The 24299-nt window shown below is 35.7% G+C and overlaps 1 protein-coding gene across 2 annotated transcripts; it reads right to left on the bottom strand.

Annotated features, from left to right (window-relative positions):
* Positions 1 to 5274: 5274 nt before the first annotated feature.
* Positions 5275 to 18043, bottom strand: LOC112015319 (nudix hydrolase 23, chloroplastic). Of its 2 annotated transcripts, XM_024047706.2 has the most exons (9): positions 17719 to 18043; positions 17501 to 17607; positions 15757 to 15888; positions 7680 to 7756; positions 7318 to 7453; positions 7086 to 7226; positions 6930 to 6988; positions 5983 to 6050; positions 5275 to 5657 (listed from the first exon to the last, which is right to left on the bottom strand). In XM_024047706.2, exons 1-8 carry the CDS (start codon positions 17792 to 17794, stop codon positions 5990 to 5992), a joined length of 789 nt encoding a protein of 262 aa, XP_023903474.2. In that variant the 5' UTR covers positions 17795 to 18043; the 3' UTR covers positions 5275 to 5657; positions 5983 to 5989. The 2 variants fall into 2 exon arrangements, with proteins under 2 accessions (XP_023903474.2, XP_023903473.2); XM_024047705.2 differs by having other exon boundaries at positions 17501 to 18043.
* Between the last annotated feature and the right edge of the window lie 6256 nt (positions 18044 to 24299).

Below are 24299 nucleotides of genomic sequence, written 5' to 3'. Positions count from 1 at the left end.
ATCCGGTCTTGCTCTCCTCGGACCTTGGCCAAAGTCCCCTGCAGGTAACCGGGCTACCGACATAACCTTGGACGGCCAGGATCCTATCCTCCCTTGTGCGAAAAAAATGCCGTTGATAGTTCCCAATGGAGACTTTGAAGAGTCATCTCTCTGGGGCTTCGAGTTCACCTGACTTCCTCGGCCACTGGAGTGATGCAAGAGGTGTCTCAATTTAACTTCACGGACTAGTTGGTCCAAATGATCCCACAGGCTCCTGCAATCCTCTGTGGTATGCCCATGATCTTGGTGGTATTGGTAATAGAGATCATGGTTACGCCTCTCAGGGTTCCCCACCATCTTATTCGGCCACTTGAAGAATGGTTCATTCTTAACTTTTTCCAAAACTTGGTTGCTTGAAGGTTTGTTGATCCTGACTGCCCAGCGAAATATCTTTATGGTTTGTTGTTATTGTAACAGTCCGACCTGAAATCCCTCCTCTCTTGGGGGATAACCTTATCCTTTCCCTTCCCTTACTGTTGATCTTCTTCAACTCTTTTATATTTTTCAATACAGTCTATGAGCTGACGCATGTTAGTAACTGGTTTGCCAGTTAAGGACTTCCTCAAACCATGGTAAGTGGGGAAGCCGAGCTTAAACGTGCTAAGGGCCATTCCATCAAAATTGCCCTCCATATCATTAAACATCTCTCAGTACCTATCTGAATACGTTTTCAAGGTCTCACCCTCTTGCATGCTTAAGGATAACAGTGAAGACAAGGGCCTGGCCACTCTTCTGCATGTGACAAAATGAGAACCAAATGCTTGAGTAAGCTCTCTGAAGGAGTCGATGGAGTCTGCTTCTAGGTTGTCAAACCATCTCATTGCAACCGATCCAAGACTGGAGGGGAAAACTTTGCACATCGGAGCCTCATCTCTGGAATAGACAGCCATCCTCTGATTAAAGTGACTCACATGTTCCACAGGGTCCGTTTTACCATTATAGATGGTGAAGGTCGGCTAGTTAAAACACCGAGGAAGTCTCGCTCCTTCAATCCTGTGCATAAAGGGTGACCTAGAGATTTGATTCAAGGCTTTGCTCATAGCATCGTTCCCTACACCTCCACGTGATGGGCTTCGAGGTTGCCTCTTGCGACGATGCTCCTCTTCATAGGAAAAAGATTCACTGATTAGTGTCTAAGATCTCTGCTCGTAAGTGACATCCTGCTCGTCACCCAAATCTTCATCAGAATACGAAGAAATCCATTTCCCCTTTGCATGGCGCAACTCCCTCTTTAGCCTCTCAATTTTTAGTTGCATATTGTGGTTCTTCTCTACATAAGACACGTAACTTCCTCCATGTGGTTGGGTTCACTCAGGGTGCGTAGTATGCACACTGCCTTCGCTATCTTGTCTCTGCTCCAAATTGAGAAAAGGGTCTACATGTTGGGACGCCCTAGATTCTGCTGGTTGTTGCCCTGGTTCAGCCATTATCAACTATTGCTTCCACTTTCACTCAAGCTCTTTCCACAGACGGCGCCAATTGTAGGGTCAGTTTTTGTAGCCCAAGCCCAAATTGTTTGGATTATGAGCCCAATGAACTCAGAACAATGAATTTGTAGAGAGTGGGTGAAAGAGCTAGGCTGATTGTGAACTAAACAATAGTTAACTATGGTGTTAAAGAAGGAATTGACATAAAAACACACTTCAAAGCTTTTCAATTTGATGTCTGAGGAGGAATATTATTGAATGAAAGATCAATACAATTCCTAGAGCTCTATCCCTTTTTTTTTTTTTCTCCCTCCCTATCTCCAGAGGTTTTTTTTTCCTTTATATAGCATCCTCCCTCATCATCTTCATCGTCCACTTGTTCTTCATCTAAGTATCCACTTGAATACATGTCACATCAGGTCTCCTCTTTAGCTCTCTATGAGTGGTAGTAGCTGAGATGACACTGTTCAGGAATCTTATCCACATTAATGCGGCCAGAAAAGCAGATGCAGTGCATTTAATATAGTGGTGGCAGCTTTTCCTTTTAAATATTTCTCCATCTTCTCATCTCCAGGCATGTCCAAAACTTATCCAGATCACTGAAGTCACTAGGAAGATCACTCAAACCCTCCAGATATTTGCTTGACCAAGAATCTTTGCATCCGAGGAGAATGACCTCTTCGGACCACTAGTTCTCTCTTCAGACTGTTCAACCTTCATTTCCAAGTATCTTTCTTTCATACAAACTCCTTCTCAATAGCCTTCACCTCTTTGGACACATAGTATCCTTCAAACAGGGCCTTAGGCCCAGTACATAAGTTTGGGCTTCCAGCCCCCACAGCTATATAGGTTTTTAGCTCCACTACTACAAGTGCTCTAAAGTGTAAACAAGTCGAGACCAACCGAGTCCAAAATTAAAAATTCAATATTTTCTTTTTCTTTTTTTAACATGAGTCGAGTCTATAAGGAAGTTTAGCTCCTTTTTTTTTTTTTTTTGTTAAGCAAGATCGAGGTTGTTCACGTACTACTTGATCAAATTTTTTTTTTCCTATATATTGTGAATCATTAGTAAAATATTTTACCTCTTCACAATTTTATGAATTTTTACTATGATTAGGTTTTTTATATTATCAATAAGCTACAAATAATAAAATAATATCATATGGATTTATTGATGAACTTGTACCATAAAATTTTAAGTTTATCTATCTATACTATATATAAGAGGATTCTCCTCTTTCAACTACATTTTTATGTAGTTTAAAAATACTCTCACTAATGAAGGGTAACTTAATTAGAAATAAGATCATAAATATCAAATAACAAATTTTATTTTGAATTTAAAAATAAAATTCCTAAAATTTTGGATTTTTTTCCTTCGCGTTAAAAAAAGAAATTACAATTACTGTTTATCTCTAAAATTTATCTTTTTATTTGTTTGAAATATATATATATATATACTTCTAAATTATAATAGATGTAAATTATTAACCTTTACCCAAAAAAAATATAAAAGCCTCTGAACACGCGCGTGCTCAAAGGCTAGTCTATACTATATATAAGAGAATCCCCTTTTTCAATTGGACTTTTATGTGATTCAAACATACTCTCATTAATGAATGCGAATGGTAACTTCATTTAGAAACGGCGTCATAAATGTCAAATAAAAATTTAAAAATAAAATTCCTAAAATTTATGATTTTTTTTTTCCATCACATTTAAAAAAAAAAATTAAAATTATGACTTATCTCAAAAATGTATCATTTTTATTTGTTTGAAAAATAAAAAATATATTTTTTAAATTATAATAAATGTAAATTATTAACATTTACCCAAAAAATAGAAGAGCTTCTAAGCATACGCTCATACGTGTGCTCAGAGACTAGTATAAATATATTAAGATTCTCCTCTTTCAACTGAACTTTTATATGGGTCAAAAATACCCTTAGTAATTAAAGGTAACTTTATTTAAGAATAAAGTCATAAATGTCAAATAACAAATTTCATTTTAAATTCAAAAAGAGAATTCCTAAAATTTAGGAGTTTTTCCCTTCACGTTTAAAAAAAAAATAATTACAGTTACTGTTTATCTCTAAAGTTTATCCTTTCTATTTGTTTGAAAAATATATATATATATATATATTTCCAATTTATAATAGATACAAATTATTAACTTTTATCCTAAAAAATAGAAGAGCGCACGTGCATGCGTGCTTAGAGGCTAGTATTATATATAGTTAAATGGGGTCTTTGTGTTCATGAGCTTATTCAGGAACACATTATTATGATTAAGCTTAGCTCATTTAATAATTGAGGCCAAACTTAAGGCTTGAACTTAACTTATTTTCTAAACAAACGAACATAAACAAGCTTTTTCCCAAGCTAAACTTGAGCTGTTCATACTTTATAAGCAACTTCTTTCATCTACAACCTTACATGAGAGACCAGTAAATAAGATAATTTTCACTGCTAAAAGGTTTTTTTCTTTTCTTTTCTTTTCTTTTCTTTTACTATTTGAAAAAAATTACATTTTATATCTAATAGTTTTGGAGAGTTGAAAAGGTAAAAAATTGTACCTTGAAGCCAAATGAGATGAACAACATTAAGTTTAGGTTAGGGCTATACAAGTGGCAATTTTTGTTAATGAGTCATGTTCAAGGTAATACCGAGATAATGGTATTCAAATAGATAGTTCAATCCTAATCTGATTCATTTACTAATTGTGTCATAGTGTCTCAATCCTAACACAATATGTTTAATAAGCACGCCGGCTCAACTTAACGCATTTTGATCCATTTAATATAAAAATATAGTTTTTTTTTTCTTCTTTTTTTAGGCTAACATTCTTTTTCCTTTCTTTCTTTTTTTTTTTTTTAAATGGTCATCACATCTATTTCTATTAGAGTCAGAAAATGACAATGTACATTGATGCATTACATTTACTGATTTACATGCATTATCAGGTCCCAGGACAAGGACACGTGCCCTTTTTGATTGCTTCGAATTAGAAGTAATACTAATTAAATAAAAGTAACAAAATGTTCCCATTTTTTGCAATTAATTTTGGTGATGAGCAATGCTACCGTCACAATAAATTTCATAATTTTTTTTACAATAATTATATTAGCAAGTTTTTACTAGTTCTTATCTTGACTCATTACTAATATCACTTTTTTACCTATCATTAACAAGATACTACATTGCTCAAAAGAGTATATTGTGTATAGTATAACTTACCCATCATTCCTTAAAAGTTACCATAGCTTTTAAGTGGAGTTGTGGTGTGTCTTTATATTAAGACCCCTTTCCCTCTCTCCAGAGTGTGTTTGTTTCTCCAAAAAAAAAAAAAAAAGGATACCACATCACAATCAGATGTGATATTTTTTTGAGTTTATAGAATTTCCTTTCAATGAAACCAACTTATTTAAATAAACATAAAAAATAAAAAATAAAGTTTTTAGCCCTTGCACAAAATGGAAATGGTTTTTAGTATCTCTTTGGATTAGTATTTTTTTAATTAATAAACAAATAATTTTATACGGAAAAAGTGAGATTTTAAAAAGTTTTACATAAATAAACAAGTTAATTTCTCTATTAAAAAAAACAAACAAAAACCTATTCCAAACACGTAGATACAATACAACACTTTTGACAATGGACTCGTAAATTTGATTCATCTTTCGGAAGAAAGTAACCACCCCATTAAATCAACTTCAATTGAGAGGTTCATCTCTAACCCTTCAAAGAAAATTATCTTCCAGGGAGATTAATATTTTGGAATCTCAAAACTGCTCAGCAACAATCAGAGTAGTTCGGAACGCTAGGCAGGTGCTCATTTGAAGTTGCTGTAAAATATTCCAATTATCTTTTTGAATTTCAGTTCATGTTTACAAGATTTCCCACCAGATCCTATTCTAAGAAAATTTGGATCTTCCTTGTAAAGACAATCCAATCATGCAGTTCAATCTCATCGATTTACATTCTCTTCCACAATATGCTGAATTTTCAGCTCCACAATTGTGTCAGATCATCCAACATTATGGATTGATATCAAGATTTGATGTTGAATTCACATGAGATGAATGGATTTTGAGAGTCCAAAGATATACAGTGACTACCGGATTCCAGGAACATTTTCCAACTCGACTAGTAAGTTTCTTTTAGTTCCTAGTTTCAAATGGGAACCAGGCCCTGCAACCAGCAAAACATAAAATCATACAACCCAAACATATTAAGGGTATTTTTCTATAATAAACATATGTGACATTGTTAAAATAATGAATTCGAGAAAGCAGTTTTTATTAGATATTTCAAAATTTACTAATTTATTAATGGAAGACAGAGCACATACAAAAGACCAATACAAGGTCACACCTGCAATTTCATTTAAAAAACACATTGACCCATCACTTGATAGCCTCAAGACATCAATTATGTCACACATGCAGAAACATCAAGAAAATAAAACTATTTCAAACCGAACTATTGAATATATCCCTGTTCCTAAAGGACTCACCATCTTGTCAGGATTGCAGATGATAATCAAGAGTAAAAGCATGAATATCAGAAGGACTTGTGCCAGGCCTGACAATAACCATTAGCAAAGAATCATATGTGAGAAATAAGAACATCATTCAAAAATTCAAGATATTCCAGGTTCAAAACATTCATAAGAGTCGAATTCCATCAAACTCAACAAAGCCTTGCATCAACTATTTATATCGTGCAAAAGGATTTCAATAACAATTTTAAGAAGCATCTTGAGGATGGACTCTAATTAGAAGCATTGGACTTTCCAATGATGGACTCTAATTAGAAGCATTGGACTTTCCAATGAAATTTCCAAATTGATCTCATTCACTCCCTCATACATCAAAATTTCAAAGAACTGAAACTCCCCCTTTTTCTTTAAGCTTCTTTTCTTCCAATTCAATTCGTCATTTACCTTGGCTATCTTAATTTTTCAAATAACCCTAAAGTTTCTATCACCAATTGGTTTACTCAATACACTCCAATCTTTTGTATTACTTTCATTAAGAAGTTTATTAAAATAATTTTTCCATCTCTTTAATCTATTCTTATACTAACACATTTTGATCTTCATCTTTAATGCACTTGACATCATTCAAGTCTCTTGTTTTCATTTCCCTTTATCCCTTGTCTGAGCAAGTTTATAAATATTCTTTCCCCATCATTCGTCTCCAAAATAAGAATGAGAATTGTAACTAAAACTGAATGTATGGAAACTTAAACTTGATTTTGCACATAAACAAACAGCATGACCATACACGTATAGCATTGATCTAATAGCACATAATTGACATGAATTTGTACTTTATCCTTCACCCAAAAAAAAAGACTGTAACATTACTTTTTCCTTGTTCATTAGTTTAGGGGACCAACTTATGCATTAAGGTACCAGAGTTAAACGTTTCCTCCCAAAAAATTTGAATAAATCTCTACCTCTTTTTGATTGTACCATAGTGGAACTTTGGTTTTCCAGCTTTAACATCTTCAATATACTGCAGCCACAAAAGATATGACAACAGGATATAAGATTTGTCTGACGAAGAGTTTAATAATAACGATAAAGTTTCATTGTTCAAAACTGGTCCATACCAAATTCAAGGTAACAAACATTGATGAGAATGCCAGGGAATTAAAAGGTATATCATTGAGGGCAAAAAGCTGGCATTCTGACGATTCTGGACCTGGTGAGAACTGGGGCTTCTTGAGCTTTGCCAAGAATATTATGTAAGTCTGTTCCAAATAAGGTATAATGAATCATGCAGACATCTTTAGCAAGTACACAAAATCCATATGAGCTAAGTAAAAAGATGTTATCCCTTACTTGGCCAATAAGAGGAATATCCAACTGAGCAAAAGGAGACAGCCCTTCCACTTCTGCATTTGCTTCTTCCCAGGTTTCCCTGATTGCCCCTTCTGCAGCAGATTCCCCTATTTCCATGTAACCAGCAGGAAGAGTCCTATTCAATAACACCCAATCATCCAATTAAGATTATGGTTGAAAACAATGATACTAGAGGCAACCTTCATCATAACAGAAAATGTGTGAGTACCCCAGTTTGTGTTTTGGAAGTTTTTTTTTAATAATTTTTTTATTTGTTTTAGGAAATGATTGTGAAGAAGAACCGAAATGAACAAATAGGCTAGTCCTTCCCCAACTAAAACTACAAACATGTACATACATACCAAAGACCATAAGAAGGTTGAATCTTCCGCTTGCAAAGTAGGACCTGGTTATCATGCTCAATGAGGCAACCCACAACCTATAAGTATCAATTGAACAATTATTAAGCAAAAGGAAACCAAATTAATAAGAAGGTAATTAGACTTTGATTAGAGCACAAATAAGAATGAGGACCAAACATAAATAACAAACGCATTAGCAGCAAAACTTTTCCAATCCATTCATACTTATAGCTATAAATAAATAACCCAACTCAACTATCAACCATATTCATTTTTTATATCAGTAACTGACTTTATTAAGAACTAAAATTATAAAGGATAGATATACAAGAAGAATAGGTGAGCATGTCATACAAAATTTGCAGAGCAATCCATAGGCAAACCAATTTCTATTGAAAAAAGAAATAGAGATGAAGAGGCTCAAAATCTAAATTTACAATGCAGACACTCTCATCATCATTGTACAATTTCTTGATACTGATTCATTGCTCTATAGATTGAATCCTTGAAAATTCAACCAGTGTGGCCTAGGTTGTGGAATAAGTGCCTACAAGCAACAAATGAAAGATATTCTTGTCCACCAACCCGTGTGTCACAGGGTCAAATTTTTCTTTTAAATTTTCTGCCTGTGATAGCACTAAGCCCCTGACTTAGTCTCAGCCAACACTCCCCACACACACACTACAGCAATCACTTAGAACAGAATTATTAAGGAAATTCGCATACACAGCACACACAGTATTTACAGGGCACCAACCCCAACCTTTATTACTCAATATCAAGTACAAAGGAAGCCTGGAGAATACACACGAAATTCTCTAAGCCAAATATACACTCTCTGCCATTGACAGCCCCAATAGCCTAGGATAAATATACAGAATAAACTGTCACAGCAGTTACTACCAAGTAACTGCCCCTGTCCAGGACTTGCTGCCACATGTGGTCTGACTTAGGACACCTCTGCCTGATGTTATCTTGGTTTGCTTTCCACGTTTCCAGCCCCTACATAGCAGGTCTGATCATCCAGAAAACCAGGAATTGCTTGATAACTGCCAATAATTGCTGCTGCACACTCTACACATGCCAGCCCATGTATCAGCACATCATCATAGGGCCTCTGCCCATGCTTCAGGAACCCAAACCAATTGTTCCATCACATTTTAGAAGGCTTGGCCTCCTGCCCAAGCCCTTCTCATCAGCATCACAGCCCACATCACATGTCCATATGCAGCACACTAAGTAATCGCTATCAGTCCACTCACTCAAGTCCATGCATTCTGCCAGCACCAATCAGCTCAATGCCTTGCACAGCATATCATAATCACAGCAGCCCAGCACTACCTTGCATTTAAGCCACCAAGCTCACACACAAAGCAACCATCAACCAAACCACTAATGCCATGCATCATCACGTAGGGTCAGCACCACCTGCTGCTGCCCAACATCAAAATCTGTCTCTGCCCACCATGGTCCTCCTCCACCATGGCCTTGGGGCATCATATGGAGCAAAGTGCCTCCACATGCTGCCCCTCATCATGCTCTTCATTATGAATCCAGCAGGGAGACTGGGCTTGTCCCCTTCAATGAGCAGTTAGGAACTTCACTAGATAGGCATGAGGAGCCATTGGTGTGTTGAGAAAACATTGAGCCATGTGACTGGCCTGATGTTGTCCAAGCACTCCAATTCCTCATGCCATCATCAGCAACGTGTAATGCTCCTAACAAACCACCCCTACCAGAAGAAGCCGACGTCCTCGTCGGTAGGGTATCCTCAAATTCCTTTACCTGTTTCTCAAACTGCCACAACGTAGATGCTTTCTCCCAACTTGCTTCCGATTCAGCCGCCCCTTTCCACTTTGCTAAGTAGAAAGTTATCATATTTCCTCCCTTTCAATATCCTGTCACCTTCATGTCAAGAATTCTGTCCACTTCTCTATCAAACTGAACCATGACAGTAGGCGGGGCACGCCTTGCCTCATTCCTTGTAGGATCATCTTCATCTTCATGATAAGGCTTTAAGAAGCTTACATGGATCGTTGGGTGAATCTGTAATCTTTCTGGTAGCTTCAATTTGTAAGCTATAGCACCAACTCTCTTTACAATCTCGAATGGACCATCATATTTAGGAATTAAACCTTTGTGAATTGCCTCACTTCTAAACTTTCTCCAAATCTGTGGAGTCAGTTTCAACAGCACCTTGTCCCCCACTTGGAACTCAAGAGGCCTCCTCCCTTTATCAGCATACTTCTTCATTCTCCTCTGTGCTTTCAACAAGCTATCTTATGCCTCCTGCATCAACTCTTGCTTGTTGATAGCAAATCTGTATGCTGCAGGACACCTGCCTCCTACACGCTGTTTAGCAATCTCATGAGGTATGAGAGGTTGCTGCCCCATGGCCAACTCGAATGGACTCATTCCAGTTGATGAGGACTTATGCAGATTGTAGGCAAACTACGCAGAATCCAATAAGTCAATCCAATTCTTCTGGCTAGCAGTCACATAATGCCTCAAATAATCCTCTAACACAGCATTAATTCTTTCGGTTTGTCCATCTGCTTGTGGGTGATTAGCAGTCGAAAACTTCAACTCTGAACCCATCAAACCAAACAGAACAGTCCAAAACCGACCAGTAAATCTTGAGTCTCTATCGCTTACAATATCCTTAGGTAACCCAAAGTATTTCACCACATTCTTATAGAACAAATCAGCAGTCACCTCTGCTGTACATGTACTCGATGCAGCCATAAAAATAGCATACTTTGAGAATCGATCAATCACCACAAATACTGAACCCATCCCCTTAACTTTTGGCAAACCAGTAATGAAATCCATGGAAATTGAAACCCAAGAACCTTATGGTATAGGAAGAGGCTGCAGCAAACCTGCTTCCTTTTGAGTTAATCCCTTGTCTTGCTGGCAAACTAGACAAGTCTTCACAAACAACTCAATATCCAACTCCATTTTAGGCCAATAATAAGAACGGGACAGTAATGTATACATTCTATCCTTACCAGGATGTCCTGCCCATTGTGGATCATGAGTTTCCTTCAGCAACTCTCTTCGAATCTTCCCACTTGGTACTAACAACTTGTTACCCTTGGCATAAAACAACCCATCCTCAAGCTAGCAACGCCTCACAAGGCCTGCATTAACATCCTGCACCAGCTTTTGATAGGTAGCATCAAGCTTAGCACACTCTTTAATCCGATCCACAAAATCTGACTCCACTTTAGTCAAGGCAGCCACATATTCTTGTACCTGTTTGCGGCTAAGTGCATCAGCTACTTCATTGTGCTTGCCTGGTTTGTGCTCTCATACAAAAACATACTCTTGCAGCAATTCCTGCCACCTAGCTTGCTTGGGTGACAGCTTCTTTTGTGTGCTAAAGAAGGTGTTTGCCACATTATCTGTTCTCACCACGAACTTTGGCCCAAGCAGATACACGCGCCATGCCAACAAACAATATACCACTGCAATCATCTCTTTCTCATGAGCTGAACATTTCTGCTCTGCCTCATTCAACTTCTTGCTCTCATAGGCAACAGGATGTTTCTCTTGCACCAACACACCACCAATTGCTTTGTCCGAAGCATCTGTATGGACTTCAAAGAGCAATGCAAAATCTGGCAGACGCAATGCAGACTCACTCGATATAGCAACCTTCAGCTTCTCAAAAGCTTCTTGACATGCATCTGTCCACACCCATTTTCTGTCCTTTTTCAGCAAATCTGTGAGAGGAGTCACCTTCTTTGAATACCCTTGAATAAACTTCCTGTAATAGTTAGCTAATCCAAGGAAAGACCGCAACTCAGCAACCTTACTTGGTGGAGGCCAATCAAGGATAGCCTGCACCTTCCTCTCATCCATCATAACCACACATTTGCTGACCTTATGCCCTAGAAACAAAATCTCTTGTTGGGCAAACTCACACTTCTCTTTCTTAACAAACAATTGATGTTCTCTTAATTTGGAAAGCACCTTCCTAAGGTGTTCCAAGTGATCCTCCAAGGACTCACTATATATCACTATGTCATCCAAATACACAACAACAAAGCGGATACATACTCATAAAAGACATCATTCATCAAATTACAGAATGTAGCAGGGGCATTCGTTAAACCAAAAGGCATAACTAAAAACTCATAAGAACCATACCGGGTCACACAAGTAGTCTTAGGCTCATCCCCTTCAGCAATCCTCACTTGCCAATAGACTGACCTCAAGTCCAGCTTTGTGAAGTAAACAGCTTTGCTCAATCTGTCAAAGAGGTCTTGAATCAAAGGGACTGGATATTTATTTTTCACAGTCACTTTGTTCAAGGCTCTATAATCAACACACATCCGCAATGAACCATCTTGCTTCTTCTGGAACAGAACAGGAGCACCATAAGGGGCCTTGGAGGGCTGAATATAGCCTGCATCTAGCAATTCTGTCAACTGCTTCCTCATTTCAGCCAACTCCATTGGGGACATTCTGTATGGGGCCTTAGAAGGAGGCTTTGATCCTGGAACCAACTAGATCCTATGATCAACAGCACGCCTTGGTGGAAGGGTCTTGGGCAGTTCTGAAGGCATCACATCAGCAAACTCCCCCAAAAGTCCAACCACAGCATCTGAAACTTCGACATACTTGTCCTGCTTCACTTCAATCAATGTAGCCAAGTAAGTTGTCTCACCCTTCTTCAACCCATGCTCAACCTGCATGGCTGAAACCATTGGTTCTTTCCCTTTGCTTGTCTTGCTATTTTCTGCCCCACGCCTCACAGGAATATAGCATGACTGCTTCTCATCAAGTATTAACAATACTCCAAGGAATGGCAGCAATGTAGCCTTAGCAGCCACTAGGAACTCATCACCCAGAATTACATCAAAATCATCTAATTCCATAACTAGAACCTTTCCTGTCCACTCGCCCACCTTAAACTTCACTCCATAAGCAATTCCCAACACAGGTCTTACTTCTGAGTTTACAGCCTTGATCTTACTTGGACACTTACTCATTTTCAGACTAAGCCTTTAAACCATCCAATCAGCAACAAAATTGTGGGTAGCACTAGAATCAAGCAACCCTCAGCCCCATTCTCGTTCATCTCGACTTGAACATAAGACAAACCCCTAGAAGTACCTCCTGCACGTAATGCATTCAGCAATTGCAAAGGGTTTACTCTGCTGGGAACTTCTTCATCGGACTGCCCACTACCATCTTCAACAACCATGGCATTAGGCTTCTCACGCTTTGGACAGTCTCTTGCACGATGAGGGCCATTGCAAATGAAGCAACCAGCATTAAGCTTAGGCTGTTCTTTGCTTGGTTGAGAGGTAAAACTCTCTCCCTTGTTCTTGTTACCCCACGTTTTCTTCTGCTTATCCTTTTTCTTGTCATCTTTCTTCTACTTGTCTCTACCTTTGTCCTTGGACTTACGTTTTTCCTCTTCCCCACTGGGCTTATTGAACTTGTAGTCCACTAAGGCATCTGCAGCAGACATAGCAGAAGGCAGATCACGCACTGCCTACCTCTTTAACTCCAACTGTGCCCAAGGCTGCAAGCCAGACATGAAGTTGAACAGTTTGTCCTCCTCTGACGTGTTCATGATATCCAATATTAAAGAACTGAACGTCTTGACATATTCTCTCACTGTACCCGTCTATTTCAACTTCTTCAAGGCGTCTCTTGCAACCCAAGCAGTGTTGGTTGGCAAGAACTGTTCCTTCAATTCCTTCTTTAAGGCTTCCCACTAGTCAATTTTCCCTCTACTAGCAACAGCATCATCTTCCACACGGATTCTCCATCATAACTTGGCATCCCCTGAAAGATACATGCTAGTAATCGTTACCATCTCTTGACTAGGCACCCTAGCAGCCTTAAAATATTGCTCTATATCCCACAGGAAATTCTCCAAATCCTTGGCATTCCTGGCACCATTAAAGGGCTTCTGTTCAGGTACCTTTACTTTGGTGGCCACTTCCCCCTCCCTAGGCAGGCCACTCACTGCTCTCTTCAACAGAGCAATTTCTGTTTCAAGTTGGCGTTGGGTCTCCGTTGCTGCTTGGTTCTGGGCGTCCATTACAACAGCCAACTCTTCAACACGATTTAACACCAATTCCCTCTGTTCTGCAAGATCATTCCGCACTGCAGTTGTTTCTGCAGAGACAGTATCAAGTCTGTCACACAAAGAAATTTGTTCCCCATCTGCAGGAACTCCAACTATGGTCTCCAAGACAGTCACCCTTGCCTTGGTGTCCGAAGACATTGCAACCTGGCTCTGATACCAATTGTCACAGGATCAAATTTTTCTTTTAAATTTTCTGCCTGTGATGGCACTAAGCCCCTGACTTAGTCTCAGCCAACACTCCACACACACACTGCAGAAATCACTTAGAACAGAATTATTAAGGAAATTCGCACACACAGCACACACAGTATTTACAGGGCACCAACCCCAACCTTTATTACTTAATATCAAGTACAAAGGAAGCCTGAAGAATACACACGAAATTCTCTAAGCAAAATATACACTCTCTGCCATTGACGGCCCCAATAGCCTAGGATAAATATACAGAATAAACTGTCACAGCAGTTACTGCCAAGTAACTGCCCCTGTCCAGGACTTGCTACCACATGTGGTCTGACTTAGGACACCTTTGTCTGATGCTGTCTTGGTTTGCTTTCCACGTTTCCAGCCCCTACATAGCAGGTCTGATCATCCAGAAAGCCAGGAACTGCTTGATAACTGCCAATAACTGCTGCTGCACACTTTGCACATGCAAGCCCATGTATCAGCACATCATCATAGGGCCTCTGCCATGTTCAGCAACCCAAACCAATTGTTCCATCACGTTTTAAAAGGCTTGGCCTCCTGCCTAAGCCCTTCTCATCAGCATCACAGCCCACATCACATGTCCATATGCAGCACACTAAGTTACTGCCATCAGTCCACTCACTCAAGTCCATGCATTCTGCCAGCACCAATCAGCCCAATGCCTTGCACAACATATCATAATCACAGTAGCCCAGCACTGCCTTGCATTCAAGCCACCAAGCCCACACACAAAGCAACCATCAACCAAACCACTAATGTCATGCATCATCACGTAGGGTCAGCACCACCTGCTGCTGCCAAACATCAAAATCTGTCTCTGCCCACCATGGTCCTCCTCCACCATGGCCTTGGGGCATCATATGGAGCAAAGTGCCTCCACATGCTGCCCCTCATCATGCTCTTCATTATGAATCCAGCAGGGAGACTGGACTTGTCCCCCTCAATGAGCAGTTAGGAGCTTCACTAGATAGGCATGAGGAGCCATTGGTGTGTTGAGAAAACATTGAGCCATGTGACTGGCCTGATGTTGGCCAAGCACTCCAATTTCTCATGCCATCATCAGCAACGTGTAACGCTCCTAACACCGTGTTAGCAAACAGCATAAAGTTGCTTTCTAAAATCTAGCTAAGCAATCACAATTTTATATTTCTCTTTTCTTTGATAAGCATAAATTAATGTAATTACTCATGCAACAAGTGTACTGCGGTATCTGGTTTAAGCTTAAAGGGAGGGGAAAACATTATAGGACTCACAACAGTTATCAAAGTTGCTGGAAAATTGCTAGGTATCTGGACATCTAGCATAGAATTCACCAATCCACTGTATTTTACTTTGCATATGAAAACATTAGGAGTTTCATGTAAAGAAAGCAACAACTAATGTATCTATGACAACATTTACAGAGATCCTAATATGCCATTTTGTAAAGCAATAAAAATAGACTTATTTTGATGCTTAAAAAAATTAATTGATTTTATTTCAGTAGGGATCCCATACACCTTGAAAGGAAAAATTATAAGTTATAAGCAAATAAAAGTCCATTTATACCAAGAGCCTCATGGCTCAACGATTGGCACCTCTTGTTGTTTCCAAGACATCCTGGATTCGTATCCCCCCTCCTCCATTGTAACTATCAAATTATCCACACACACACACACACAAAAACAAAAAAAAAAAAGTCCATTTATTTCTGGATAAGCAATTTCACAAATCAAAAGAGAGTTTCATCCTATAGTAATTGTAATTGAATAGCATTACCATTTTTGGGTTCTGATAGGCAATCTTCCCACAAACTGTGCAAATAGCCCTCATCTTCTCCTCTCCAGAAGGTATCTCGTGCTTTGTTGGGCCACCACACCACTGACAGAAACTGATCTTACGAACATTTCCCTGCATAACAAAAACTAGAAGAATGAGAAAGAGTAGAGAATAAACAACTGAAGAAAATTAAAGAGACAGTTAATCAACAATATAGGATTTATGGTTTACATTTTGAAAACTTTTACAGGACACATGACAGATTAGAGTTTAAATATATCAGTAAACAATGATCTTTGGCAACAAGAAAAATTGGATTTGTAGATAATTTGACCACAATCATGTGTCCCAACATTCAAAAGTAAGGTAAACCTCACACCTAGAAACACACCCACAATCATCTGACACATTGAGGACCATGTCACTAGGAACCTTTTTTTTTTTTTTTTTTTTTGATGACGTGGAACCTCACCAAGGCAGGGCCCCTTGGACCCACCCCTAGAGAGTACACCACAATTACATGACCCTAACCACCAAAATTATAAATCACGTAATGAACTCCTAGTGGGGATTGAACTCAGGATGTCTAGGTCTAGAGTTCATTCCAAGCCTCCAAATACCATAAACTAACTAGAAAAATTCTACTAATGGACAAAATAATTTAAATTCCTACCTCTCACAACATCCTCTATCAAAGTTAAGAAGAGATTAAGATACTTACCAAAAAGAAGTTAAGAAGAGAATAAGAGGATGGGGAGCCACCTTTTTCTACATGTATGAGATTTGTACTACCAATACATAATCTCTAAAAGTCATGGTTTTCAATTCAAAGTTATTTCAAGGCCTTAAGGTCGGAAGGTGATTGTTCTTCTCCTTGGAGAAGCATATGGAGAGTTGAAGCTCCACCAAGAATGGCTTTTTTAAGGTCCCACACGATTTGACTTTGGCTACTAGCTCATACTCTTCCACAAAATCTTTAGAGTTTCTTGACTGTTGAAATTTTAGATGCTAATTTTTTTCAACTTTTTGGCTCTTCCTTACTATACATGCTATCAAAAGTGAGGCAAAATCACGTGACTTAGCCACAATCAGACAACTTAATCATCAATTCTTCTTTCACTTATAAAAGAACCAAAAGAGATTGCATAAAAAATCGAGAGCAAAGAAGTTTTGGCAAAAAGCAGAAAAAGCTATTGATCATGTACTGATGTAATGTTATAATAGCAGAAGCTCCGATACCAATTTGTTGCATGAACAGGCATCCGAATAGTACTCCCACACAAGATAATCCATACAAAATTGCCAACATCTATTGAGGCTCTCCAAAAAATAAATAGTTATAAAAGGTACCTAAGCTGAAGTTGGCATCTTTTCTTAAACCCATTTGAGTCAAAATTCTTTCAACACATTTGTTATTTAAAAAAAAAAAAAAAAGAGGCAAAAACTCAAATCCCTAGCCAGTATCCAACCAAATCCAATAAACATGAAAGAGTTTAAAAAATGACATAAAACAATAAAACCACCTAGCAAATTACAAGAGCAACTTCCTTCTCCAACCAATCATTAAGAAAACTCAATAACCAGAATGTTTCTTAAATTATATTGAACCTAATTATGCAACCTTGGCATTACCAACATACCTCAAAGTCACTATGTTATAACCCACCAATCCAATTCAATTCCAAAAAAACCCAATTGAACCCATAAAATATAAAGAAAGTAGCTAACAGAAAATAAAACTCACAGATGAAGAAGACTGAGGAGCAACCGATGCTGATGAAGAAGCGGAAGCTGCATCTGGGTTTGACTCGGAACGAGCACGAAATCTTCTGAAAGAAGGAGTCTTGCAAGCTGAAAACTCATGCAAAAACGAACAGTTGTTTGTTCTTGCTGCTCTTGTAGAAGATGAAGATGAAGAATATGAAAATGGTCTAGTAGAGACAGAAATGAAGGAGAACCCACCACTGGTACTGGTACGAGGTTTCCATAGTAACCACCCAGATGAACTACAACCCAAATTCTGTATTGCTCTCAGCATATTATTCCAGAAAAAAAAAATAGAAATAAAAACTAAAACTTGTAACAAAAGGGAAAATGATTATGGGTTTGGGAATGGAATTGGATTTATATTTTGTATTAATAATAATATGCGAGTTGTTGAGTCCGCTGTGAGAGTTTTGTACACTGGTTTTCTATACGAATGCTTGCTTTTACTGGTTTGATCTTTTTCCAAATTTGGATGGAGTGTGCCTCTTGATCTTGATGACCATTGTTTGTTTGATTGTTTTTGTCTCCTTTCGTTATGGCCTTGTGGGCCACTTGCGGCCCCCTATATTGTAATTTGCGGGTAACCATTGACCTATCAAATCTTGCCACTTGCATAATTAGCACCACATCTCCGAAACTTTAGAACCACAATTTTATACTTAAAAAATAATCCAATTAAATTCTAAATTAGATTTTAATTGTTGTCTAATTTTATATATTTTACTTAATGTGACGTTTGGTACGAGGTAATATTTTAAATTTCTCAAAAACATTTAAAAATTCGCATATTTGGTTGCGAATTTCGCTAGGAAATCAGATGTTAGGGGAAGCTGGATTCCTCCTTTAAACCACTCTCAGTATAAATGTGAATTCCCTTTAAAATAGGTGAGTATCCAGATTCTCAAACTTAAATAAAATTGTATTTTTTAATAAATTTACAATTTTAACCCTTTTTCCTTATCATTTAAATAATTAAGATAAAATATAAAACAAATTATCAATATCTTTTCTCTTGTCTTATAGACCTAAATGTCAAGTTATTTTGTTATGGATTAAGCTCTTTTAAAAATTATTATTAAGAATAAAGCATTTGAGAATTTAAATATTTATTTTTGTATTGTACTTGTCATTTTAAAATGTTATACTATAGTTTTAATGAATTTGTTATAATTAATAGTTTATATTTTGTTTTTCATTATTTATTTAGAGGAATATCTTTTTTAAGGACTTGATAGTTCACATTCAAATTTAAGGATAGAATAAGAAAAATAAGTAATTCATTTAAAATTCCTAGGAATAAACCAAACATTATCATCTCACATTCTTAGGAATCTTAAAAGATTCTCAATGAAACCAAACATAAGAATAGCTACATTCTTAGACATCTAAATTGCAATGAATCATATTCCTAGAAATCTGGATGCCAAGAATAATGTGGATTCCCCCATACGAAACACCACTTAAGTATTTTCAATTTTCTTTCTATTTGAGTTAATAATGTGTAAAAGATGAATAGTCTAATATAAATAAATCATAAAAACCCAATAAACAAAAAATAGAAAGAAAAAGTAAACTCATGTGTGTATATATAAATAAATAAATAACTAACTAAAATAAAGAGAGAGAGAGAGAGTAAAACTCATCTGTCACTTAAAAAATATGTAACTTTTACACAGCATAATTTGAACCCATATATATGTGTAATTGTAATTGTTTTTAATTATATCATATATATGCACGGTTTATATACTAGTTTATTTTACTATAAGCGCCTTCTAGATAGTTATCATACCCAATCCATCCAGTTAGGCTAGTAACCTAGTGAGCTGCTACCTAAGTCGGTATGGTTGTTTAATTGGACCACTTATATAATTGAACCAGTAAAACCTAATAAAACCCAACAATTTTCTTACAACTCATGCAATCTATATAGGTTGTTGTGACCCATCTGGTTTTGTAATTTTGAATAAAGTTACATTATGGGTTCATTGTAGTACATTTTTTTTTTAATTTGGAGCTTAATGAAAACAATATATTCTATAATGAGGTTAATGGTTGACATTTCAATAAAGATAAAGCTTAATTTTAACTTAGATCTTTTTTTTTTTTAAAAGAAGAAAGTTTTAACTTAGATTGTAATTCATGGGATTATAGCAACTAGTGAGATATGCAATATTCATAAATTATGACTTTGAAATTTAAGATATGCTTTTATTCCTACAATTTTGAAAAATATAATGCAATAATATTTCATTTAACAATTAGACTTGGCTAGAATTTTATGATATCCTCTTGATTTTATATTTTTCTAGTGTTATTACTTGTGAAACCTTGAATTTGAATTATATTAGATGGCTTGTTTTATACATAATTTTAATTAATAATTTAGGCTTGCCTATTTTATCAATTTTCATATTTATTTTATGAATTTTTAACGTATTTTTATATTTATTTAATTTTTAATTTACATAACTATGCAATTTGACTATTGTCCAATTGTTGATCTAGTGACCTAATAACCCAAATCATAGATCGGGTTAACTTTTGATCTGAGTTCAGTAACTATTTGCAGCTCAAAAAAACTAACTAAAAAAAAAAAGATAATGTCTCTGAAATCTGAATTTGTGTTCCTTCCAACCTTCTGCACTCATGCCTTATCTATACAACCAGTCTACAACAAACCGACTATCGCAAAAAATCGTTTTGTTGATTAATATGGTCTACCATTTCAAGGTTCTACTGCTAACATATTTTTGTAAATATATGTAAATACATATGTTTTTATGTATTTATTTATTAATATGTTTATAAACATATAATTTGAAATTAACATATTTTATAAGTCCAAATATTGACCTAAGTGCATTACCTTAATGTTTTATTTCAAATAACATGTTTTATAACAATTTTTGGTTAATGTATTGTCTCAAACATGTTTTACAATATTTTTTTAATTTTTTTCAATATTTTCTAATTATTCTATGTATCAGGCGAAAAAAAAAATTATGGTACAAGAGCATTTATTTTCTTCATAAACTATATCATTACTTAGCAATATTCATGGCATACAGTGTGATACCAACTTTCTAGATGCATGATGAATTTGCTAATGGATGAAAAAATTGTGGTAATTGTTCCAAACATAAAAATTTATTCTTTGTAGATTAATAGATTTAGGAAATAAAATCTTACAACAAACATAAATTCACTTACTTATTATAGTTTGTGTGTATTGTTTTGAGTGACACTATTAGCTTGCTTTAACCAATCAATTAATTGTACTTCTTTCTCAGAAAATTAACTATAACTAAGTTTGCGACTACTTCTATTTCCCTATATTTGTCTTTAGATTCAATAATAACTGGTCGAAGCCTTGCACTCTCTCTCCATCTCTCAATTAGGGGAGAGTGATTTTTATTTTTATTTTTCAATTTCTAATTGAGGCATATACAATGCATTTCTAGTTTTATTTATTAATTTTAATTTAAGCTATTTTTTATTTTGAAATAAATAATATTTTATTTATTAAATATTTGGAAATCACCAAAACAACACCTTTGACGACTAAGTTTAATGAAGGCTAACAGGAGACCTTAAAATTGGAGATATAAAATGAATTTTTGTAAAATTTAGAAGGTAAATTTTACATTTTTGCCAACTTTTAAATATATTAATCAACAAAAAAAAGTGGCAGATGTGTGAAAGACAGAAGGAATACAAGTCTACAATAGGTAGACGTCATGTCCATGACCAAATCCTTTTGACTTTTTTTATTCGAAAAAAAATTGCGCAAAAAAAATATATATATATATATATATATATCACCTCTCAATCAAATAGAATTATTCTCCTACAGTAGGTCATGCTTATTTACTTTATATAATATTACTGTGATAATTAGATGGATATAAACCCATGATTAAGGTCAAATCTTTTTATGCAAGACAATCATAAACTTAAAAATATGTTGGTAAAAAAATTGTGAGTAACATTAAGACGATTCTAGCTTTTGATCACGCATCGATCTTAGACTCTTTTTTTTTAAGGGCTAATACTTTCTATTTATCATAATTTGGGTTACTGTGTTTTCCAATTACAATAATACCCAGGATATAATGAGATCTAACACACACAAAATTAATTCACACACAAAGGCATAAATATTTCTAACAATATGTTTATAAATATATAAATTAAATTAACATATTTTATAAGTTCAAATTTGTCTAAGTACATTAACCTAATGTAATATATGACACTAAAAAACACATTTTACAATTTTCTTTTTTAATTTTTAACATTTCTTAATTGTGTTTATCGTAATAGACGAAACACCCAAAAATTCTTTGGTATAGTCAGTACAGGTCATTACATCCCAATATTATACTTGACACATTCCATAAGGGTACCAATACCAATTTCATGGCCAGTATAAAAATGAATTTATGTACCAAATAATAAAGACAATTAAAACAAAATTTGGTGCACATATAACACTTTCTTAATGTTACACTAATGTTTGATTATATTAGTATATTGAAAATTTCATCATCTCATTATATATATTGTATATGCTCTTCATACACACATCAATTTTCGTGTCAATAGAATGTTATTTACTATTCGATCTATAACCTTATTGTATATATTATTATATTAATAAAGTAGAAGCTAAGAGAAAGTTCAATCCAGAATCCAAAGTAGATTCTAATTGAACCCTAATTTTGGGCCATGTATCCTTTTAATTGTTCTCAAATTTCACCAACTCAAATATGTCACGAAACTTTTAAATCCAAATGATTAAGATTCGAATATGAATTTCACTAAGTCTAGTTGTCTCAGGACCATATATTAAGTTTGACCGGGTTTGACTAACTTTAACTAAACTTTGACCACGCCGTTCTCTAAATCAAACCATTTGATTGGGACCATAATATACTAGAATTATCCATTCATTACACTCTTCGAATCCAACGGTTAGAATTCGAATATAAGGATGGCGCGTAACGGACATATGTTATGTACCTTTATGGCTATGTTTACTCAATTAGATCATCAAATTGTTCTTAAATTTCACCAACTCCAATATGTCACGATACTTTTCAATCCCAATGATTAAGATTGGAATATGAATTTCACAAAGTCTAGTGGTCTCGGGACTATCTATTAAGTTTGACCAGGTTTGACCAATTTTAGCTAAACTATGACCGCACCTTTCTCAAAATCTAACAATTTGATTGTGACCAAAATTTACTATAATTAACCTTTCATTACACTCTTTGAATCCAATAGTTAGATTTCAAATCAAAGGATGGCGCGTGATGGACGTGTGTTGTGTTCCATTATAGTAATGCTCTCTTAATCTGACCATCCAATTGTTCTCAAATTTCACCAACACCAATATATCACCATAATTTTCAATCCTAATGATCAAGATTAGAATATGAATTTCACAAAGTCTAGTGGCCTCGGGACCATCAATTAAGTTTGACCGGATTTGACCAACTTTAACTAAACTTTGACTGCGCCATTCTCAAAATCCAACCATTTGAATGTGACGATAATTTACAAGAATTATCCTTTCATTACACTTTTCGAATCGAATGTTTAGACATCGAATATAAGGATGGCGCATGACGGACATATGTTATGTACCTTTATAGCTATGTTTACTCAATTAGATTATCTAATTGTTCTTAAATTTTACCAACTCCAATATGTCACTATACTTTTAAATCCCAATGATTAAGATTTGAATATGAATTTCACAAAATCTAGTTGTCTCAGGACCATCTATTAAGTTTGACTGGGTTCGACCAACTTTAACTAAACTTTGACCACGCCTTTTTCTAAATCCAACCATTTGATTGTGACCATAATATACAAAAATTGTCCTTTCATTACACTCTTTGAATCCAACTGTTAGAATTTGAATATAAGGATGGCGCGTGACGGACATATGTTATGTACCTTTATGGCTATGTTTACTCAATCAAATCATCTAATTGTTCTCAAATTTCACCAACTCCAATATGTCACGATACTTTTCAATCCCAATGATTAAGATTCGAATATAAATTTCACAAAGTCTAGTGCTCTCGGGACCATCTATTAAGTTTGACCAATTTCAGCTAAACTTTGACCGCACATTTCTCCAAATCCAACAATTTGATTGTGACCATAATTTACTGTAATTAACCTTTCATTACACATTTTGAATCCAACGGTTAGATTTCAAATCAAAGGATGGCGTGTGATGGACGTGTGTTGTGTTCCTTTATAGCAATGTTCTCTCAATCTAACCATACAATTGTTCTCAAATTTCACCAACACCAATATATCACCATAATTTTCAATCCCAATGATCAAGATTAAAATATGAATTTCACAAAGTCTAGTGGCCTCATGACCAACTATTAAGTTTGACCGGGTTCGACCAACTTTAACTAAATCTTGACTATGCCATTCTCTGAATCCAACCATTTGATTGTGACGATAATTTACTAAAATTATCCTTTCATTAAACTCTTCGAAACGAACGGTTAGAATTCGAATATAAGGATGGCGCGTGACGGACATATGTTATGTACCTTTATGGCTATGTTTACTCAATTAGATCATCTAATTGTTCTTAAATTTTACCAACTCCAATATGTCACGATACTTTTAAATCCCAATGACTAAGATTTGAATATGAATTTCACAAAATCTAGTTGTCTCAGGACCATCTATTAAGTTTGACTGGGTTCGACCAACTTTAACTAAACTTTGACCAC

The sequence above is a fragment of the Quercus suber genome, unplaced genomic scaffold, assembly GCF_002906115.3.
Source record: "Quercus suber isolate HL8 unplaced genomic scaffold, Cork oak 2.0 scaffold_127, whole genome shotgun sequence".
NCBI lineage: Eukaryota > Viridiplantae > Streptophyta > Magnoliopsida > Fagales > Fagaceae > Quercus > Quercus suber.
The sequence above is the reverse complement of the archived record's forward strand: the minus strand, read 5'-3'. Positions and strand labels throughout refer to the sequence as shown.

Coding starts and splice junctions, on each gene's coding strand:
- LOC112015319 (XM_024047705.2), bottom strand. CDS start 17,794: ATGCTGAGAGCAATACAGAATTTGGGTTGTAGTTCATCTGGGTGGTTA. Junction 15,889..17,500: donor CTCCTCAGTCTTCTTCATCT/GTGAGTTTTATT, acceptor TTTGTTATGCAG/GGAAATGTTCGTAAGATCAG. Junction 6,989..7,085: donor TGTTTGTTACCTTGAATTTG/GTATGGACCAGT, acceptor TTGTGGCTGCAG/TATATTGAAGATGTTAAAGC.